Below are 21,947 nucleotides of genomic sequence, written 5' to 3'. Positions count from 1 at the left end.
CAGGGTGTCAGAGCCCTGGGCCACCCTCAGCGCATGCGACCTTCCCACTGGCAGAGGACCCAGCCCCATGGGGGAGACCCTGCCTGCAGGGAAGCTGTGGGAGGCAGCAGGCTCTTTGGGAGTCCCGTCCCCCGCTTCCAAGGTGACATGGGGCTGCCCCTTAGGCTTTCTGGACCCCAACTGCCCAAAGGAAGACAAGTTGGCACCCACTGCCCTGCTGTGTATGTCGGGGTGGGCGTGCTGGAAGGGAGGGTGGCAGAGCCCTTGTGAGCTGCAGGCTGCAGGACACATGGCCTCTAACCCTTGCCAGCCACCCCTTTCCCGCAAACCTTGAGGATCTTTCCCAGCTGCTCCTGCGTGTCCACCACGATGATGTCAGCGTGGGAGTTGTGGGCGATGTACTGGCAGGCCTCGGGGGAGCTGGTCGTGTAGATGCCAGTGACAGTACCTCTGCAGGGGCCCGAGGACTCATGTCTGGTGGTGCAGAGGCCCCTCTGTGGCCCAGCCCCCCGGGGGGACAGGAGGGGCTCAGACATGAGCTCAGCACAGCCGCCCCAGGCAGAGAGGGGCCAAAGGGAGCCCCAGGACGAGACGGGATGTAGGGAGGGGGCCTCTAAAAAGAGACAGTGACACCTCCAACCCACTGGAGACTCTACTCCCACTCCAGGCACTCACCCTGCAAATACTGTACCCACTGCTGAGAAGAACCACTCTGGGGAGTTGAAGCCGAGGATGGCCACGCTGTGGGTCTGCTCCAGGCCGAGCTCCAGGCCAAAGGCAGACAGACCAGGTCAGCCGGCAGGGGAGGGGCTGGCTTCCCATCAGGCCCCCTTCTCGGCTGCAGGGGACCCTGGAGGCCCGCCCCGGGGACCTCCATCCCAGGGCCCACCAGTCAGAAGATGCCCTGGCGACCAGTCACCCAACAGCCCCTGCTCCCACCCAGGGCATCCCCAGGGAGTGGGGTCCCCAGTCCAGCACCAGGCTCCCCAACCCATCTTGAGCATGTTCACAGATGAAAAGCTCGTGACAAGTGTCTGGTTCACTGAGGGCTCAGGAAATGTGAGCCCTCCGTGGGCCCAGCACACCACTGCCTCAGTAACCGGCGGTGGCTTTGCAGTATGACTTCCAAAGTCTTGCCCAGCGGGGAGTGGGGGTTGTGACGGCTGGAGCTGTAGGGTCCCTCACCTTCAGGAAGCCCTTGGCGGCTTTGCGGGAGAGCTGGTAGTACTGGGAGTAGGAGATGTTCTCCCATGAGCCCTGGCGCTTGAAGCCCAGGGCGCTGAGGTCCCCATACTTGCCCAGAGTCTCGCAGAACATCTGGTGCACGGTGTGGGGAGGGTCCGGGCAACTGGGGTCTATGCGCAGGCGGACCCGCCCATCAGCTCGAGTTGTCCAGAGCGCCTCTTCTGCAGGGTGGGGGGCCACAGCTCGGATCATGCTGGCCTGAGCCTGTCCCTGGGGGTCTCTGGTCCTCCATGGGCCGACCTCCCAGGCCTCTGGTCCTGACAATGCCTTGGGCGAGGCTGCCTGGAGGAGGAGGTCTGACGGTCTTAGAGGGTGGGCAAGGCTTAGGGATGCAGCACAGAAGTGTGGTGGGGGAACTGGAGGCCTTGGGGACCCGTTTTCTGCCTTCGCACAGCTGGCACTTGCCCCTGAAGCTGGGCAGTCAGTAGTGGGCTTGGGCCTCCCAGCAGAGCAGGGCTGTCAGACCTCAGGGGCCTTCTGGGGCTGTACCCTTCCTTGGCCTCCTGAGAATGGGCTGGAGACAGACCCGACTGGACAGAAGGTTGAAGCATCAAAAGCAGCACCCGTCCAAGGGGTTAGAGGAAGCAGAGAAGCAGCAGGCCCCCATCACCAGCCCGGAAGGTCCCCCAGCTCTGGCGATGGCCAACGAGCAGTGGGCTGTTTTTGCAGAGTGCCAGGCACTGTGCCAGGTCCTCACGCAGGAGTGTCACCTGCCCTGCGTGGCAGGCAGGGCAGATACAGCTCAGAGTTCCACCCAGTTTCCTGAGCTGCACAGGGGGACAGCTTGCCCGATGCAGGGTTCACACCTGGGAGGCTGTCCCAGGGCGCCACCCAGCCTTCAAGGGTCAGGCGGCCTACCCTGTGCCTGGGGGGAGGTGGGAGGGAACAGAGATTTGCCATTTAGGAACAGAGATTTTGGGCAAGCCATTTAACCTCTGAGTCTGTTTTCTTGGGGGAAGGGCGAGGATTCAGGTTTCAGGCTTGATATGAGGGTCAAGAGAAACCGTGTGCATGAAGAAGCCTAGGCACATAGTTGGTGCTCAGCAAGCACACATTCCTCCTCCATTGTCCAAGCTCTCCAGATTCCACGGCAGCCTGGATGGAGGCCTAGACCCTTTTGTCCCTGTGCCATGGTGGCCACTCTAAGAAGACCGTGGGGGACGAGAGGGGCAGCTCTGCCCCCTGCTTGTCGGCCCCCTGCTGAGGTGGCCAGAAGAGGCTGCCTGTGACCATCCTCCCCCTGCCCCCACCCCGTGCCTCCCCTTGGACACCTAGGCTGCACTTGGACCCTGGGGTTGGCAGGAAGAAGCGAAGATTCTGAACATCCAGGAGAGGCCATGCTCCTCTGTGGGGCCCAGACGCCAGCAGGAGGAGGGACGGCGTGAGGCAGGGCGGCCTGCAGGGGTACAGGCTGGGCGGCCAGTGTCTTGTGGCCACAGGCCCCGTGTGCAGTAGAGGCCAAGACCCTGTCCACCCCCATGGGGATGGAGGCCTTTGCCGCCAGCCTATCGCCTGAGGCAGGAGCGTGAGACGAGTCCCTCCCTAAACCCCCTTCCCCTTATCCCAGGATCCCAGCCTGGCAGACCCCAGTGATCAACCTCTTCGCCAACCCCTGCCCTTTGTGGACGTCCTGCACACAGAGGACAAGGGCTGTGGGGTCAGCTCAATGGGGGTTTAAATTGGGTTCTGCCACCCCCATCATGTGACCTTAGTATGTCACTCCGCCCAGCACCTTTTTAATCATCTTAAAGTGCCTAGGGTAGCGAGCGTGTGGGTGACTGGAGCCCCCGTATGGCGTGGTGGGGGTGTAAAGTGGTACTGGGAAACAGTGTGGCAGCTTCTTAAGAAGTTAGACATGAATCTACCTTGCAACCCAGCAACTCCCCCCTTAGGTAGATACCCAAGAGACACAAAAACATACATCTCCACAAAGACTTGTACATGAGCCTTCACAGCAGCATTATTGTTAATTGCCAAAGAGTGGCAACAACCAAATATCCATCAACTGGGGACTGAAAACTAAAATGTGGCTGTTCACACAATGCAACACTAGTGAGCTCTACAAATGAGCAAAGTGCGGATCCGGACACAACTATAGCTGTCAAACCAGGCTCAGTGGGGAAGCCAGAAGCAAAAGACACACTTGCCTGGTCCCATTGGTATGTGATGCCAGGGGCTTGGCGTGGGGACAGGGAGTGGCCACAAGCGGGAACCAGGGCTCACTCTTGGGGAGGCAGCTACCAGGGTTCTCTCTGGAGGGATGGACTGGTTTTAAAGTTGGATTGTGGTAGTGTTTGTGCAACTGTACATTTGCTAAAAAGTGAGAAATCATTTCACTTAAAATGGGTACATTGCATGGCACGTAAATTATACCTCAATGAAACTGCTGGTGCAATGGCAGGTGATCGCTGGCCTGAACTGATCAAGGACTCTGAGCCCAGCCAGCATGCCCGGAGCCCGCCTGGAGTCACGGCTTGTGGCTCTGCCTCCTCTGGCATGGGTCTGTCCCTTTGGCACTTGGGCCAGAAAAGATGTGGGCTCTTCTGGAAGTCCCACTGCATGTACTGGTCATCCGGAGATGGAGAAGTGACTCTAAGTCCTAGAATCTGGTGCTAAAGCTTCCCTCGGCCAAACGCTGTAATGCTGGCACTTAACAATCTTTTTTCAAAACCACAGAACAATACATACTAGGTCTAAGCAACAGGAAACAATTTAGAAGCATTGATGCAAGAGGTGACCATTTCTCCTTAATCCTGCCTTGTGGGGATGCCGGAGACATCAGGTGTGTGTGCATCGAGCAGGCACAATGCTAACAGGGTGAGGTCTGTTGGCTGGGGATGGTGCTGTGGTATTTTATCCAGAGGACGAAAACAAAGGCTCCTGTTACTATTGTACTAAATGAGGGCAGCAAATGCAGGATGCCCCTTGGGGCCAGGTAAGCAACTACCAGCATCATCCTAAATAATGCACAACAGTAAATAATAAATAAACCAAGTACCCCAGGATTTACATGAACACAGAGGCACTGCCTTCATTTCCACAAAGAAATAGGCTCCCTCTCATTTTCTTTGAGACGCACAGCTCTCGTAGCTCACCTTTTGTTTCTCTGCTTTTGATAAAGACAAGGACAGTCCAATATTCCATCATGGAGAGCTACCACAAGGCAGTGGTGATGACTGGGCCCAGCCTCACTGTCTGGGAGGCAACAGGGAGTGATGGGGACTGAGGCAGGAGACCACACCCCATGGGAAGGGCAGCCACTGCTCAACGCGTGGATTTGGTGCCCAGTGGGAATAAAAACCAATTCACCTGAAATCTGGGTGTTTATCTGTAATCACCTGAGTTTCAAATGTTGGCTTACACTTTTAAAAAATACTCTGTGGTCCAAATCAAACATAGCCATCAGCCAAACGAAACGCCTTTACCTTCAGTGGCACTGACGTGTCTCCCATTGTGTGTGGGAGCTCTCCAGTCTGGTCACTCAACCACCTGCCCTGCAAAGACACGCATGGCATTTCCAGCTTTGCATCCTCACAGTGGGCTTTTCCGAGGGTAGGTTTCTAGAAGGGGGCTGACTGGATCAGAATAAAAAAGCCTTCCTTCATCTGAGCTCTTCTCCCCCGCTAACCACATGCCTGTGCCTTTCTCCTGAGACCTTTTGCATCTCACGGTGCCCATGTTTCCTGCTGTCGTGCCCCATCACTGGGGGAGGAAAGAGGCCGGAAAACAGGAGGCAGGTCCTTGGGGCTGAGCTCAGCAGGGCCCAGCCAGCGAGGTGAGACTCATCTGAGCCCCCAGACCAGGCAGGGGGAGAGCGGACGGCCCCACCCAGCCTGTCATTCTCCTCCTGCTGAAGGAACTAAAAGGGCCACAGCTCCCATTCACTGAGTACCCACCTTGTGCCAGGTGGGCTGTGTGCCACCTGGTTTCATCCCCCTGGCCCTCTGCCCAGTCCCAGCTCACCCTGTGATACTCGGAGGCCGAGTGGGCCCTGCCTAGCAAACGCGGTGTAGGCATGAGGCTCTGCGGTCTGTTCCCTTGGGGACTTTGTTGGGGGAGGATCAGAGTGGCGCCCAAGCTCCCTGACCCTTGGCCACTTGGTGGGAAACCATGCAGTGGGGGTGGGGAGCACGAGGGACCCAAACCTGCTGCGGATCCCCTCAGCCTGCCCCTCTGGGATCAGGGGACAGCAGACACGTAAACCAGGATGAGTCACCGGCCTCATAAAGTGGCCCCCATCCTCCCACCTCGAAGCTCGGCAGGGCACAGACCTGTCCTGTGCCCAAGCAAGCTCATGGCTGCCCAACAGCCAAGAACATGCCCAGGACCAGGTCATTGTGCCTGTCAATCCACAAGGTGCCCACACCTGCAGCCAGACCTACCCCAGCGGCTGGACGCCCCAGCAGCAGGCCCGGAAATCAGCTGAGTGTGCAGTAGAGGCCACTTCCCAAGGCTGCTTCCCTTTCCTCTCTTCCTCTCTCTCAAGTTGCCCCTTGTCTCGGCCTGACCCTGGCCCTGCCTTATCAATTGCCCATTATGCTTGGGGTGACTTGTTTCCTGGGCTCTGGAATAAAGGTGTCTAAACAGCCGAGGAAGTCACTCTCAGCCAGGCGGGAGAAAGTCAGAGAGAAGCCCCAGGGGTGGGTTTCTGCAGCCTGTGGAAGGCTGAAATTTATGCAGATGGGGTGAGCGTTGGCCCTGGGTAAAGGTGGCTCTTGGCCTGGAACAGAAGACCCCTGCCGGGCACCAGAACCACAGCCCCTGTGGCAGAGGCCGGTCTGGGGCGAGTGCAGGGGGTCCCTCTCCGTTCAGGCCTTTTGCTGAGGGCTTTGGGAACCTGCCCAGCCCCAGGCCAGGCACTCCTGGGAGCATACTGTCTCCTTACCCACAGTGGCCACATTCCCAGAGCCCTGTAGATGCCTGAAAGTGACTATAATTCCAAACCCTAAATATGCCAGGTTTTCCGTGTACTCACACACCTGTGATAAAGTTTATAAACTAGGCACAGCCAGAGACTAACAACAATAACCGATAATAAATAGACTGGCTATAACAACAGACTAATAGAAGCTCGTGACTGTTATCTGTCTCTAAATATCCTATTGTTCTGCCCTCATCCTTCCTGTGACAATGAGAGGAAATGGCCACGTGATGACATGCAGGATATCACCTGCATCCAGACAGTGGCTGACCATGGGTACCTGAGACCGTGGATAACCCGGACCATGGGTAACTGAGACCACAGATAAGGGCACTTGCTGTGTAAGAGGAAGAGGCGACAGTGGCCCCAGGACATGGCAGGAGGTAAGGATGAGGTCTGGCTGGGGACAGTCTGCCCGGATCTTGGCAAAGCAACACTGGTCGCCCAGCCACAAGGCTGAGGGCCTCGGGGTGCCAACCACTATCCAGCCAGCGGGCTCTGAGTAACACTGGGCAGACCCCTGCCCTCCCGAAGCCTGGCTCCCCATCCGAATTCCAGCTGGGATGGAGGAGAGTCTCTGTGAGCCCCTCTAGGGTCATTGCTTTTCCCCCAGGGTCGGCTTGTCCAGGCCTGGTCCACAGGGCTGGGGGAGCTGAGAGGGGCTGCAGCCGCTCCTGTGGGGGTATGCTCAGGAAATGCCCAGGGAACCCTGAGCTGGGTGTCCATCTACTGGGGAGACCCCACCCTGACCTGGAGCCCTAGGGCAGCGGTACCCCAGACCTGCTCCACCCAACCAGGGCCCTGGGAGGGAACAGCCGTGTGGGGACACTGAGCATCATCACAGAATGTCCACTGAGGGCTGTGTGAGCATCCATGTCTGAGACCCAGTGATACCTGCAGTCTCCAGGCTCTGAGGGGGTGCCGTTCTTCCAGGAAGCCCTGAGCTGTCTCAGCCTCACTGAGCTCTGCTGGCCTCTGCCTGCCCCTCCTTCAGGGATGCCCCTGGGACTGGACATTCCCATGTCATCGTGGGCATGAGGTGCTCTGATCCCTCCCTTGCACACATACCTGGTCACACACTGGGGACAGACGCAGGCCACTCTGGGCCTGGGCAAAGCACCTAGGGACTTGGCAGAACTGGGCGTTTCGACTGGGAAAAGCCTTCTACAGGGGTTTTCAGAGGCTCCAAGGCTTTAGGCTGCTGGGGCTGGGGTTGCCACCTGTTCCTGCTTCCTATACCTACACTAATGTCGTCTGACCTCTGGGAGGCCTCTCCCACCTTCCCCACCTCCACTTCCCCAAGACTGAAGTGACAGTGGGTCCCCTGCTCTAGAGCAATACCCATCTCCTTTCGGCTGAAATGCCACCATGCCCTTGAAACACTGGGAGGGGTGGGAGCGAGGGCCGGGGGAGGTCCCATGCGCTCCTTGACCCACCAAGGGCCTCATTGGCTGGAGACCAGCCGGGCTGAGCTCCCAGCCCCCAGCTCAAACCTCCAGGAGCTGTGGGAGTTCCCTCGGAAAAGTGGGTGGGGAACAGGCCTAGCAGGTACCCCCACCCGCCCCATCCCCAGTGGCTGCCTTCCCTGGTCCCCTTCCCCGTGGCCTCGGCATTGCCCTGCCCCAGCTGGGGCTCATGCTCAGCCCAGGAAGGGTCAGGAAGAAATGTGTCTCTGGAGCCCCATACAAGGCAGCCTTTGTGTGCAGGTCAGCCTGGTGGTCTGACGCAGTGGAGCTGCCCCCTGAAAGTACAGCCACGCGTGCAGCTCAGAGACTGGCCTGGGGACAGGAGCTCCAGAAGCCTCAAGCTCCATGGGAACTCAGGGAGACCCCAGTGAGCTTGGATTCCTGAAGGCAGCCCTCCCCAGAGGGGCTGCCCACTCAGCAGTTGGCTGGGGGGAGGCAGAGGCAACTAGGCCTGGAGGGGCCTGCCTGTTCTCTAGGCCCCAAAGAGGCAGTGTGGCTGGTTGGAGTCCCTCCCCTCATGGACTGTGTGGCAGGAAATTAGCCTCTGCGAGCTCAGTTCCTCTATCGAATGTGCGAACAAAAGCGCCTGCCCTCTGCCGCTCAGAGGACGGGCCGGAGGCACGGAGCCTAGTGGCTGATGCTCCGCAGAGGTTTGCCCTTCTGCTTCTGTGTGGGACAGGAGGATTTAAGCCGCCCATAGGCCCCCAAATGCCCCTTCCAGAGGACTTACACAGGACGGCTGGCTTCTCTCAATCCTGTGGAAGCTGCTTTTGAAAGGACCCTCCCCACCCGTGGCTGCTCCCACCCTCTCCCCCACAGACCTGGGAGCCCAGGCTCCTGGGGCTGCCAGACCATCAGAGGTGAAGTGGCCACTCCCTGCACCAGGCTGGCACCCAGTGGGCACTCCGTCCACAGTGAATGTACATCTCATACCCCCAGAGACACTGGGGCTGCCAGGCCATGGGAGCTGGTGGGGCCTGCTTGGCACTCCCCCCCTGGTCACTGCCTGGGGTCCCTTGGAGCATCTGTTCTAGGTGCCCTCTGACAGCCTTAGTGCCAAGAAGTCCCTGTAGGCCCTCCCAGACTGTGCTTCCCTCCGTATCACCAGCCCTGCGTGCTGAACTCCCAAGGGCAGGCCACTTAGATCCAGAGGGGACTTAAGGGTCTGAGGCCAGCTGGAGGTCCTCCTCATCCAGGAAGCCTGCCTTGATACCCCAGTTCCCAGGAAGCAGGCCTCCCTTCCTTGGCCAGTCTGTGCCCTCAGACTGGGGGTTCTCTGGGGCAGGAAACAAGGCTTGAGGCTTGCCCACCTCAGTACCTCCAGCAGCCTGGCTCTGCATGTAGGATGGAGTCCTGGTGCCTGCCCAGGCTGGCTGTCCCCACCAGCCTCCTGAAGTCCTGGCAGACTAGAATGGCCTGCTGCCTCCCCTGCAGGTGCCACCCATTCCCCACCCACTAGGAACCCGAGGACCCAACCAGGCCCTGGACGCTCAGACAGCCCCACCCTGGCCCTGCCAGTGGGACCGAGTGTGGGGCTGTGAGGGACAGAGGGGCTGCCCCCTGCCCTCAGCCCAGGCCCCTCCGCTGGCCAGGAGAGCCCTCCGCAGGGGCTGAGGCGAGGGCCTCATAGCAAGGCGCGGCCCCTCCTCTGTGCCCAGGCCTGCCCTCCTTGGGGCAGGGGCCCCAGCTGGTTCCGCCTCAAATGCCACCACTCGGTCCAGGACCCAGACATGCCCAAAATGGAGGGACATTTGACACGAGGCTCTACCACTCAAGGGCCTGCCAGCCGTCTCCCTGACCAGCGCCCTCCACACATGCGAGTGGGGTGGCCTCAGGGTGCCTGGCTGCTCTGAGGAGTCCAGGGCCGGAAAAACCCACAGCTGGGGGACCAGCCCTTGGGGAGGCAGCCCGGGCCAGGAATAAGCGGCTGTGACGCACCCGCCTGAGGGCAGCACAGGGCTGGGGAGGCTGGGCCCTCTGTGCCCACCCTGCATGATTCTTAAACGGCTGCTGCTACAATGCGTGTACAGCCAATAAAAATGAACAAAAGCTGCATAATTATGACTGTCTTGATGACTCTCCAGGTCAATCACAGCTGCCTTCCTCACAGTGCAGGCATCTGAGGGAGAGGGCCGTGGGCAGAGCCACGACTGTCTGAGCCCCGAGCACTTCTGCCAGCCTTGGCCTCTGGCCTCCCCGTGCCCCAGGTAGGCAGGTCCAAACGCCAAGGCCTTGCCTCCCCCCATCCTCCAGCGATCCTGAGCTGAGATGCCGGTGCCATGGCCTGGCCCTGGAGGAGACCCCAGCTCCCTGCCCCCCGGCAGCTCCTACCTGGACTGCGACCTTCCCTGAGCCCTTCCGTCTGCCCTGGAGCAGCCCCCGGCTGGCTCACCTGGAGAATCCGCCTGGCCATCCTTCGCCTTCTCTGCAGACGAGGGCTTGAGAGCATGGCTTAGGCGCCCTTTGGGGAGAGCCTGCCCGGCCGTCAGGGAGCTGGTGGGGACGGGAGAAAATGCCATCAGAACATGGCAGGCTGCCCACACACCCGATTCTGGCCTGGCACACACACTGGCACCTCTGCCTCCTGCAGCATCTGTCTCCCAGCAGGGGTCAGAGGACCGGACCTCAGCAGTTGCAGTGACCTCGCCCCTTCCCAGCCTCTCCCTGCAGCCTACAAGTGCTCAGCAGAAAGAAAAATTGGGTCCTGTTTGCTGTGTGACTCTGGGCAAGTGCATGCCTCTCTCTGGGCCCAGTGTCCCCATCTGGACAAGGGAAGGCTTGAGGCCTGGCACTGGATTCTGAGCATCAGTGGACTGTGGGCTTTCAGGGGTGGAAGGAGCCCCAACCCCTCCATCCCCACACCCGCCAGGCCTCAGGCATTGAGAACACAGAGTGGGACTGAGAATGGCTGAGGCTCTCACAGGTCCTAAGCAGGCCCCAAATGAGGACCTCTCCTCTTCAGTGGCGCCCGTGGGTGCCCTGTCTGTTTGTCCCACCAACGGCAGGCTTGGCACCAGGGAGCCCGGGGCTCACCCTTCTGTCTTTGCCCTTGGCCCAGATGCCCCTGCATCCAAGGCTTGGTGGCCCTGGGCACCGGATCTCCTCTTCCTGCCACCTCAGCCCTGAGCGGCCTCCACCTTCAACTCAGCCTTGCTGCTCCATGGCACCAGGCTTCTTGGGGCTCAGCTGGCAGACCTCAGCTGCCAAGGTGGAGGCATGCGGAGTCGCACGTAGCTCGGGATCAAGCAGGGCTGCAGACTGCAGCTGTCGGCCACATAGACAGCCCGGGCAGCAGTGAGCGTGCGGCCTGCACATGTCTGCCAGGTGGAGGTGGTCCCAGCCTCTGCCCTGCTCTGGTAGCTGGGCCAGTTACCTGCTTCTCACATCCGGCCTCACTCCTTGCTGGCATGGCAGGTTCAAACTAAGCTTGCGAACACACCTGGGCCCAAATGGTGGCAGTCTGCTTAAGAGCCTGAGATAGGTTTTAAAGCAAAAGACACAAGGAGGTTACAAGGTCGGGGGGGTGGCCCAGGGAAGGGCCGAGCTGGCCCCTTCTTGGGGACTTGGTGAGCTGGCCTGGCCATTGCTATGGGAACCTGCCCGGGAGGCTCCAGAGGGGTGAGGGGGCACAGTGGGCCTCGGGAGGCCTGATGTGCCAGGCAGAGGGAGCCGGGGCTCTGGAGCCACAGGACTGTCCCTGACTCGGGATCACGTCACTGCCCCCACTGTGGGACAAAGGTCATCATGTCAGCAAACGGCCCCTAACTGGGCGCGTGAGGGAGATGCACACGGCCAGGCTGAGCAGCTCACGTGGTGGGCATTCCGGGCCCTGGAAGGGCAAACCCAGGGCTGAGAAGCCAACTGGACTTTGAAATCACCAGCAGGGCAGCAGCCCGAGTTAGCCGCGGCCATGATGGGCCGGAATCCACCACCTTCCCTGCCAGCAGTCTGCTTGTACGCCCTCACCACCAGAAGGTGCAGGCGGCGGCTCTCCCGCTTGAGAAAGCTCAGGTCACTGGTTCCACAGAGACTAAATGACAAGACAGCTGCCCAGGGAGGGGGGCCCTTCCATCCACAGTGGGAACGGGATGCCGGGTGCCTTTTCCTGAGTGTGCCCCATCTCTTGGCACCCAACTGAAGCAGCGAGTCTCTCGCAGTGCAGACACTGGTTGTGCATTCCCGTGTCCTGTCCCTCCCCATGCTCAGTGACTGGGTGGACCCTGGCCCTCCGCCTGCTCTTGGTGGGACAGGACATCTCGTTACCCTTGTGGGCGGCCCATGGAGGCTCCTGACCAGCCCTCTATGCCTCATGCCGGAAGAATGCTGGATTCCTCATCGAGACAGTGTCACTCCTGATTTTCCAAATGAGTGGGGCGTGCCATCCCCTTGCTAGACCTTTCAGGTGTAGTCCCTTTAAGGGGACACCATCCATGCCCAAGATCTGAAACAGACTTCCGCCAGCCTGGTAACTCCCTGTGCCCTCAAGGTCTCACCAGGAACGACTTCACCAGCCTGGCTTGTAACACGGAAGCGAGCAAACCTCATCGCGCCAGGCTGCCCGCCCTTCCCACGTGGCCGCAGCCTCACACGCCATTGGTGGTAGTGGTGGTGTTTCAGGGTAAATCCGTGCCTGCATCACTAGTGGCCACTCCTCTACTTCTGTCAGTGTGCTGGCCTGCAGCACATCTCCCTCCTGCTTTCCCTGCCCTTTGTGGTGAGCTGAGAAACACGGTAGCCAAGCTGGTTAGAACTGCAGCTGAAGCCAGAGGAGATGGTGTCTGAAGTGGCACATCTGTTTTCCTCAAGGAAAAACTTCCAGCTTGGGGAGAAACCCCTACTGTCCTGATTCCTCAAAGTCATCTTGGGCCACTGGGTTCCTGCTGCTCCCCAGCAGGGGAGGCGGGGCACTGCCTTGGGAGTCCCAGTGAGCCTGTCAGAGGTGATGAACAGACCCTGCCGTTCTGGAAAGTCGGACTCCTGGCCGCCAGCTCCAGGAGGGCCCCTCCCGGCGGAAGGCCTTGGCCAGAGAGGCCGGCCTGCCTGTCTGCCCTTCCCACTCCTAGGGAAGGGAGATCCGAAGAGGGCTGTCCTGGCGTGGACCCTGCCCTCCCCAACACTCACGCGTACACGCCATGGCAGGCACCTAGCCCTTCTCCACTTCCACAGAAAAAAAGCTTCTTTAGCACCTGCCCAGTCTACGGGGAGCAGGAAAGTAATAGAAGAGAAGGTTTGTGCCAATGTATACGGAGGTGCTGGGGAGGCATCCGGGGGCTGCGCTCTCCCCACCTTTCTGCTGTCTCTGGTCAGTTGGCCTCTCCTTTCTCTTCCTCTCTTCCCAGAGGAGCTGATGGAAACCATTTGGCCACAAGGCCTGCCAAGCCCTTTCCAGCTCCTCCTTCAGGAAGCCCTCCCAACACCCTGTCACTCTCTTTGCCCTTTTGGACACTCAGGTTTGGGCTTCAAGGACTCAACCCTGTGTTTTGTCCCTGAGTGCACACTGAGGCACACAGATGGAGCTCAGTAAACGTTGGCTGGATCTGATCCTTCTCAGGGTGTCACTATGTGTGTGACACTTCAGTCAAGGGAAGCCCTCATTTTCCATGTAGACCCTTCATGGCTGGGGTTGGGTTTCCTACTTAAGTCTGTCGCCCCTTCTGCCATTCAGCCCTCAGCACCCAGGCCATTGCTCTGTATGCAGTAGGTACTTAACAAGTGTTTTCTTGAAACAATGTGGTATGGAGGCTCACCAGAGCTGCAGCCAGCCTGCCAGGGCTCAACTCACTTCACTAGCCATGTGACCCCAGGGAGGTCACTCCACTTCTCTGAGCCTCAGTGTTCTGCCTGTATCCTATGGCCATTGCAAAGATTGGACAATCCGTGCCCAGTGCTTAGGGCACAGTCAGCTCTCATTACTACTGGTAGATGCTTATAGATCTTCGGGGGAATGAGTGGAAGAAAATTCTTTGGCGAGATTGTGAGGGTGACTAAATAGGGTGCCATCCCCCAGATCCAGGTGCGGGGGTCCAGGTGCCATGCCAAGCTGGGTGTTCTCCCTGGGAGGCAGCATGGGGGCGGGAGGTGGAGGAGGGTGGGGGCCTTGTTCCTTACACGGTCCTCAGGATGGAGCTGGCAGACCTGAGCAGGAGTGCCTCCAGCATGGTCACCGTGGGGTGCAGCACCCCGCGAGCTCACCTGGGTGGGGGGTGAGAACCTCAGGAAGCCTCAGCCTCCAAGAGGCCCAGCTCCACCAGACTGCCCTGCAACAGAGACACAGCATGAGTCAGGCCCAGGCTGGAGGCAGGGGGCCGCTGCCCTCCTTCCCGGGCGTGATTCACTGGCTCCCGGGCCTGGCACCTGGCTGCAATCTGCTGCGTCCTGAGCCCATATGCTGCAACAGAATCTAGAACACAGCCTGGAAGAAGGTGGCTGCCTTTGGGGTCCAGTCTGTCTGTTCTCCTGGGCCAACTACTTTCCAGGTCAGGTGAATAAATCAGATTCGTGCTTTGCAAAGACTCTTGGCCACCATGGCCGCCCTCCCTGTACTTGTGCCTGCTCTCACCTCTCTCTGCTCTCGGGGCAAAGCGAGGCCCCGGCTGCCAGAAGGCCACGGGATATTCTCAGTGGAGGCATTGCCCACCTACTTCCCCAAATCCTAGACACCCCAAGCAGGCAGAGGAGCAGTGTCCCCTCCAAGTCCCACCGCCAGTGCCTCCGCATGTGCCGGGATCAGCATCAGCCCCGGTCTTGCGCACAGCCCAGCTTCCACCCTGGCCTCTCCGTCCTGCCCAGTGGACCATGTCCTCTTCTCCTAGGCCTCACCTCAGATCAGGTCCCTGACAGCTCTTTTGGGTCCAAATCCTGGCTGGAGCTCCCGCAGAGGCCTTGATGCAGTGGGCGCCCAGGAGGCTCTGGAGCCACAGGGACTCGCTGTCCTCCGTGGCCAGCAGGCTCAGGGCTCAGCATCCCCTGGGCTCCTGTAGCTAAGGCATCGCAAGTGTGGGAGCCGACACAGTCAGTGCCCTGGGTTCCAGGGCTGAGCCAGTGGGGAGGGTGTGAGTGGGGACCCGCCCCGGCCTGCCCTGGGGCTGCAGGCGAGGTGGGGCCCGGGCTACCTCTGGCCCATCTGGCTCAGGGCCCAGCTGCCTACCTGCAAGGCTTACGTAAGAGGGGTGGGATTTGGGAGAAGGACCTGGTTCGGGTGAAAGAGGCAGTTTGCTGGCAGAGCCTCGTGAAGGTGCTCTGGGCCGCTGGGCCCTCCACCCACAGCCAGCCCCAGACGCTGGGCAGAAAGCAGGAGGTTTTCCTTGCCTTTTTTACTGAATGCACAACTGTGCCAAGTGCTTCCTGTGCGTCGACTCCTTGAGGCCTTTCAACAGCCCTATAATGTGGGTTTTATTGACAGTCCTATTTTCCAGGTGAGGTGACAGGGCTTAGAGCGCTGTAAACATGTTGAGTGCCACACACCCAGCAAGGGGCAGAGCAGGGGTCAGAAGCCGGGTCCAGGCTGGCTCTGACACCAGGTCACCTTGCATACTAGGGCTGTCTATTATTTGAATCATCAAACGTATCAGTCATCAATCACAGCAGCGTCCTCTCTCCCTCCTGCGTGGTAACAATGTCCCTGCATCTCGCCCTTTGTCTCTAATGTCCCCTCCACTGCCTCCGCGATTCCAGAGACTTAAACCTGCATCTTCTAAGCCAGGCCGGCTCCCCGGAGGTCCCTCCATCCCCCATACTGTCGCTGCTCTGCCCCCAACCCTCCCCCTTTAGTCATTACCTATGAGCAGGGGTGTTTTCAAAGTCCTCCTCCAGTCAGATGGCAGACACCCCCCCCAGACAGCTCCCCCTAGCTGGTGGGTCAGTGCTAGTGGGCCAGCTTTGAGGAAGTTCTGCCCTTCACCAGATTCCAGGTCCTTAAGGCCTCTTCTCACTTATCCTTGCCCACTGCCACCTCAGGGCACCCTGCTCACATGGGCCCCCCCAAAAGGGCCATGAATCCCTTTGAGAACCTGCCGGAAGCCCTCCCCTGGCCCCCCATCACTGAATCCCAATGTGCTCCTGCTGTTTCAGGGCCCCTGGGGCTTTGGAAGCCCACGCTGCACTAGTTGGCTTCCAGGAGGAATACAGACCCCTCCTCAGTCCTGAGGACAAGTATTGCTCCCCTTTTTCTGCTCTCCCAGGGAATACTGAGCAGTGATGTAAATGGCATCGGCACTGGGGGTTGATGCGGGTGAGGGATGGCAGCAGAAATGTTTTTGCTTTGAGGACTGGGCATGGTTAGAAACCCATACCCAGACCTCTGATCTTCTCCTGGGCAGCTTGAATGCAAATGGGTATAGTTTCCAAACTGATGAAAAGGTGGCAAACGGGCTTATTCCAGGATTAGCGGGGGTTGGAAAACGTGTAATCTCCTCTATCCAGAGGCTTGCAAAATCCACAAACTTGCCCCCCTGGGAGAAGCCTCCCATTGTTCTTCAGACCCCTTGTCTTCCAGGAAGCCCTCTGAGAGGGACCCTCAGCTCTAGCGCCTCTTCCCTTCAGCTGGCTGACCCTTCCCAGAGCACTTAGCATTTAGAGGCTGGGTATTGCTTTTGTAAACGTAATTGTCTGCCAGGAAATAAGAATCTTAACTCAGCCCCTATTCCTAGAGTTGGACATGATCTCTTCCTGCCCCATGACAGACAGCTCCGTGGGGATCCTCCTTCCTGCCCTGAGTATTAATTTAGCACCTCCTCTGTGCAGACATGGTGGTGGGTGGGGGCAGAGGTGAGCAAAGTGAGCCTGGTCCCCGCCTCAAAGGCTTAGAGATGATGGGATTGGCAGTCAGTAAAAAGGTGGATCACCAGATCCAGGCTGGGGCAGGGGCGACCTAAAGGGAGAATGTCTTGGCAAGGGGCCAAGGTCGGATCACGTCACATGAGGCAGAGGGCAAATGTTTCAGGCCGTGGTGTGGTGGGGAGACTGGGAGAAAGGGTCCGAAGCCCTAGGGACAGAGCCCAGCCCGGGGCCCCCAGCTCCAGGGGTCCTTGGCCACGGCGGAGCTCTCCTGGGGAACCGTGGTCTCTGGGAAAGGGGGAGGGCAGGGCAGGGGTGGCACACAGCGTATCTCCCGGATCCTCCAGAAGGGGTGTATCTGGGGCCCTTCACTGTAACTGAGACCCCAGGCCAGGCCTTGTGAGAGCGTGTCTGCTGACAGGCCTCAGCCCCAAAGGCTAGTCCCAGCTCCACCCTAGCTCCTGCCATGGTGGGTGGAGGCAGTCCAACCAGCTAGCTCACTTATAACCCAGTTGGCAGCACCCAGAGTGTCCACCCTGTGGAGCCAAATCACACAGTCTGCATGGAAATAAACGTATCAGTCATCAAGCGCCACTCCAGAGCCAGGAGGAGCTAGAAGGCAGCCTGGTCATGCCATGACAAAGGTCTCCGGGCACCGGGACATCTGGATTCTAGCCCAGGTTCTGCTTCCGTTCGGTGACTTTCAAGCCCCTGGTTCTCTCTGGAACTCGGTTCCCTCAGATAGTCATAGACAAAGGCCTCCTCCCTTCTCCTGTCTGTGACTGATCTGAGTGCCTGGTCTAGAACTCTGCTGTGCCAGGCAGGGACTGCCAGGCCACCGGGCCTGAGGGGCCCCGGGGAAACAGCAGGAACAGCAAGAGCCAGCAGCCGATGTGTGCTTGCGGACTGTGTGCCAGGCCATGTTCTCTGCATCTGATGCTCATATGAACACATGCAATGCTCACTATGCTCCAGTGAGGTCGGTCCTATCACGATCCTCACTTTACAGATAAGGAAACTGAGACACAGGGAGGCTCTGTGGCTTGCCCGAGGTCCTTTGGTCAGAGGAGTCGGAACACAAATTCAGGCAGGGGGGTTTCAGAGTTTATATTCTTAAGTACAAACTATCCCAATCATCTCAGGTCTCCTGACTGATTGGGGTGGTCAGGGCAGGGGCATAAACGGGGCTGGAGAGAGGAGGGCATCCCATGGTCCTCTAAACTCTGCTGCCAATCATTCATCATCAGACTATTTTACTGCAGCCCTGTTCCAAATAATGTTTTGAAAAATTTTGTGTATAAGCAAGGTGTATGTATTAAGTCATAATTAAACCATTTTCTTATGTTGTATTGATGACAGACACAGATAGCTCCAGCTGGTATTTTGATGATCACTGGGAGGGCAGCATGAAGCTTGGAGTTGACATAATTCCAAATCAAAGCAAAGACTCCCAGAAAACTGCCATCTCCCATAGCCTGCCATTTCATGTCTTAGTGTTTTTTGTGTTTTAAGTGGTACAAGTGTGACTTTGGGCACACTCCGTCTGTCAAGGGCTTCAGTTACTCCATCTGTAAAAGGAAGGGGTGGGTGGGATGGTGTCTAAGCCCCAGCTCTGATGATGGGGGTTTCCATGCTTTCCCTGAGAGATGAAGGGAAGGAAAAACATTGCTGATTCCTCAGGCTCTGGACCGTTTTCTCAGCTAGAAGAACTCCCTCTTGTAGGGGTGGGGATGAGGCTGGGGGTTAGACTTCCGCCAAAAGGGGCATCGTCCCCCTACTGTGCAGATCTGCTGCCCAGACTTGGTCCCTGCCCTGGAGGGACACATAGTCTACAGAGGAGGGTGTCGGAGAGAGGCACATACCTGGTCTATACACACAGAGGCACCTGTGAGCATGTCGGCACGGGGGCTGTGCGGTGGGGGCACACAGCAGCAGGAGGTTGGTCTTTCAGAGGAATATCATTCTACTTTTTTAAAAGTGAAGACTGATATTTTCTGAGCACCCAGTGCTTGCCAGGCTCTGTTCCAACTGTGTTGCATGTATTAACTCATTTAATTCTCTGAATAATCCTCTAAAATAGGCACTGAATTATAATCCCCATTTATGAGGACACAGGAGCACAGAAAGGAAGGGACTTGCTGAAGGCTCGTAACTGGAATTAGTTGGGCTTCAAATCCAGATTCTATGACCACTACATATGCTGCCCAAACGGGGTGAGGCTCTGCATGCTTGATACCCCACACCCCTCTGTGGTATGGGACTTCTTAGGGGCAACTGACTCAGAAAGGCAGAGTAATATCCAACATATAACAGAAAATGACTAGACATAAGAAAAAGTGAGAAATGTGAGCCAAAATCAAGAAAAAAAAGTCCATAGGAACAAACTCATATATGATATAGATGTTGGAATAAGCATACAAGAACTTGAAATGAAAAATTAACCAGATGAGTTCAAGAGCAGATTGGAAATTATTAAGAAAAAGTTTGCACACTTGAAGACAGAATAATAGAAAATGTTCAATTCAGAGAGTAGAGAGAAAAAATTCTTAATTGAACAGCATAATGCTGCTGAAAGAAATTAATGAACATCTAAACAAGTAGACAGGCATCTCAGGATCAAGAGACTTAATACTGTTAAGGTGGCAGTACTCCCCAAACTGATCCACAGGTAGACAGAGCCTTGTCAAAATCCCAGCTGGCTTTTTTGCAGAAATTAACAAACTGGCCTAAAATTCATATGAAAATTCAGAAGACCTAGAATAGCCAAAACAATCTTGAAAAAAGAATAAAGTTGAAGTGTTGATCAAAAGCACAAGCAACAAAAAGAGAAACTGATAAACAGGACTACATCAAAATTAAATCCTTCTGTGCTCCAAAGGACACCATCAAAAAATGAAAACATAATCCGCAGAGTGGGAGAAAATATTGGCACATCATGTATCTGATCAGAGAACTGTTTGTAGAATATTAAAGAACCCTTACAACTCAACAACAGAAAGACAAATAACTTGTTTAAAACCGGGCAGAGGACTTGACAGAGAGTTCTCCAAAGAAGAGCTACAAATGGACAACAGACACATGAAAAGGTGCTCAGCATTGACAGCCAGCAGGAAATGCAATTGGAACTGCAGGAGGTAACCCTTCCCACCCAGTAGGATGGCTTTGTGAAAAAGATCTTAACAGTGTTGGAGAGGGTGTGGAGACATCGCTATCACACATTGAGGGACTGATACCCAGAACATATGAGGAATCTCTAAAAATCAATAATAAAAGGATTAAGAACCCAGTTACAAAATGGGCTGAAGATTTGAATAGACGCTTTGCAAAAGAAGATACAGAAATGGCCAATAAGCACACAAAAATATGCTCAATATCCTTATCAGGGAAATTAAAGTTAAAACCACAATGAGATACCCACCATTCGCCCACCAGAATGGCTAAAATTAAAGAGAGTAACACTACATAGGGTTGATAAAGATGTGGAGCAACAGAAACTGCTCTCAGGGATGTACAAACACTTTGGAAGACTTCTGGTGGCTTCTTTAAATGTATATATATCTTTTGATCCATCAGCTGCAGTCATCAGCACTTACCCAAGGAAATGGGTACATATGTCCTCAAAAATCCTTACACGGGAATGTCTATAGCAGCTTTATTCACTAAATCCCCAAACTAGAAACAACCCAAATGCTCCCAACAGGGGAAGGGACGGACAGAGCCACACAACAGGGTTCTGCTCAGCAGAGCGGGAGAAAGAGCTGCTGACACACTTAACATGTGGGTGCCTCCCCATGCAAGCGAAAGGAACTAGATGTAAAAACACCTAGTTTTTGGACCATGGGATTCCATTTGCATGATGCTCGAGAACAGACAGGACAGCACCTCCCAACACCAGCTGCCTGGAAGAGCTGGGGGAGTGGGTGTGGCAGGGTGGCTCCCTGGGAGGGAGCCAGTGGCGTGTTCCGGGTGACGAGAATGTTCTGTTTCTACTGGGTTGTTGATCACAGGACCAAAAGTCATCAAAGTATACTCATGTCTTTACATTTCACTATACAAACATTTGGCTTCTGTTGATAAAAAACCTATTCAATTTTGCAGATGTAAATTCTCACTTTACGGCTTCCTGGGCTGGAGTCTGCACTGGGTTCCAGTCCTTCGCATGGTCCCAACCTTTACAGTTTTCAAAGCTACCTGGGGAAGGGCAGCTGGAGCCAGGGCCCCAGGGGTCGCCCCTGAGACCCAGGGCGATGCAGGACTTTCTCCACCACTGCTTTCGCTCGATGAACCCATGCATTTTGGGGGCACGAAGAGGTAAGTAAGAGTTCCTCATATCTGGAGGTGTTCAAATCAGGACAGGCTGACACAGTGGGTTAGACTCAGTGACCTAAAAAAACCCAGTGGCCCGAGAGAAAGTCTGCCTCGGGCTCGCCTGGGAGTCGGCTTTGGGCCCCAGCCCTGACTCCAGGCCAGCCTGGGCTTCACTGTCCCCCACTAACAACTCTGCAGTCCCTGCAGGGACCCAGAAGGCAGCCAGACTATGTTCCCATGTCCAGGGTCAGGGCTAGTTTGCCCCAGGGACTCTGACCCCCCAGGTGTGCTCTGCCCTGTGTGCTGGGATTCCTGATACAACACCCTGCCCTCCTGGGCCCTGGGCCCACCAGCCCTTCAGTTTCCCCATCACCGAGCTCGTTCCCCCTCCGGGCCTGTGCACACCTAGGTCCTCTTGCTGGCAAGCTCTTCCCCTACCCAGCATCTACTCATCTCTCAGATCTCAGCTTAAAGGTCACTCCCCCAGGAAGCCTACCCACTGGGTCAGGCCTCTGTTACATTCAGTCCATAATTAAAAACAAAAACCCATCATTTTAAAGACGTTCTTTTATTATGATGAAATATATATAACAAAGAACTTGCCATTTTAACCATTTTTAAGTATATAATTCAGTGGCATTGAACACACTCCCTCCTTTTTCCCTTAGTTCCTTTGTGGCACCTATCACAATTGCAGTTTAACAAGTAACTGAATAATTGTTTAACGTCTGTCTTTGCAGCATGTATTAAAGTCCATAAGTTAGGGCCTGTCTTGTTTTCTGTGGTTTTCTCCAGGGCTTACTTGGCACAGGCCTAACATTCGGCAATAAACAACTTTGAGCAAATTAATATATACTTATGAAAACAGAGAAGAACAATAAAGATACCAAACTATGAAGCAAGCAAACCCTGAACAGCCATGTTCTGTCTCATGGGGGGAGCTGGAGGCCCTGGATCGTGCACGTCCTGGGGACGCCTGTCTCTGCCCCATGGCATCCACACCACGATTGTCCCCTCTGGGCTTGCTGCTCCAGAGCTGGGAGCCTGGTCACCGGCGGGAAGCGTCAGCGGTGAGACAGGCCTCATGAGGCCTGCCCCCTGGCTCTGAGGGCAGTGCTGGGGGAGAGGCTGGGAGCCCAGGGGCGTATGGTCTGTTCAGAGCTCACCGTCCTCCCTGGACCACACTCGACCCTGCAGGCTCCCGCCGCCTGGCCTCTGCCTCAGCCCACCCA

General features: G+C 56.6%; 1 protein-coding gene across 16 annotated transcripts in view; it reads right to left on the bottom strand.

Annotated features, from left to right (window-relative positions):
• The window catches only part of ACSBG1 (acyl-CoA synthetase bubblegum family member 1), a 38,349-nt gene that overhangs the window by 13,650 nt on the left and 2,752 nt on the right, over nt 1-21,947 (bottom strand). For 2 of the 16 annotated variants that reach the window (XM_073227278.1, XM_073227283.1), the window contains exons 1-7: nt 13,741-13,889; nt 11,006-11,104; nt 10,025-10,125; nt 4,671-4,734; nt 1,186-1,527; nt 676-764; nt 330-450 (exon numbers count right to left, since the gene is read on the bottom strand). In XM_073227278.1, coding sequence (XP_073083379.1) covers nt 330-450; nt 676-764; nt 1,186-1,527; nt 4,671-4,734; nt 10,025-10,125; nt 11,006-11,041 — 753 coding nt within the window. In that variant the 5' untranslated portion in view covers nt 11,042-11,104; nt 13,741-13,889. Of the gene's footprint in view, nt 1-329; nt 451-675; nt 765-1,185; nt 1,528-4,670; nt 4,740-10,024; nt 10,126-10,665; nt 10,960-11,005; nt 11,105-11,895; nt 12,195-13,740; nt 13,890-14,451; nt 14,666-21,947 lie in introns of those variants that run through there. The other 14 variants (XM_017660832.3, XM_017660840.3, XM_073227281.1 and 11 more) reach the window with 13 other exon arrangements.

The sequence above is a fragment of the Manis javanica genome, chromosome 18 (genome assembly GCF_040802235.1).
Source record: "Manis javanica isolate MJ-LG chromosome 18, MJ_LKY, whole genome shotgun sequence".
NCBI classification, from domain to species: domain Eukaryota; kingdom Metazoa; phylum Chordata; class Mammalia; order Pholidota; family Manidae; genus Manis; species Manis javanica.
The sequence above is the reverse complement of the archived record's forward strand: the minus strand, read 5'-3'. Positions and strand labels throughout refer to the sequence as shown.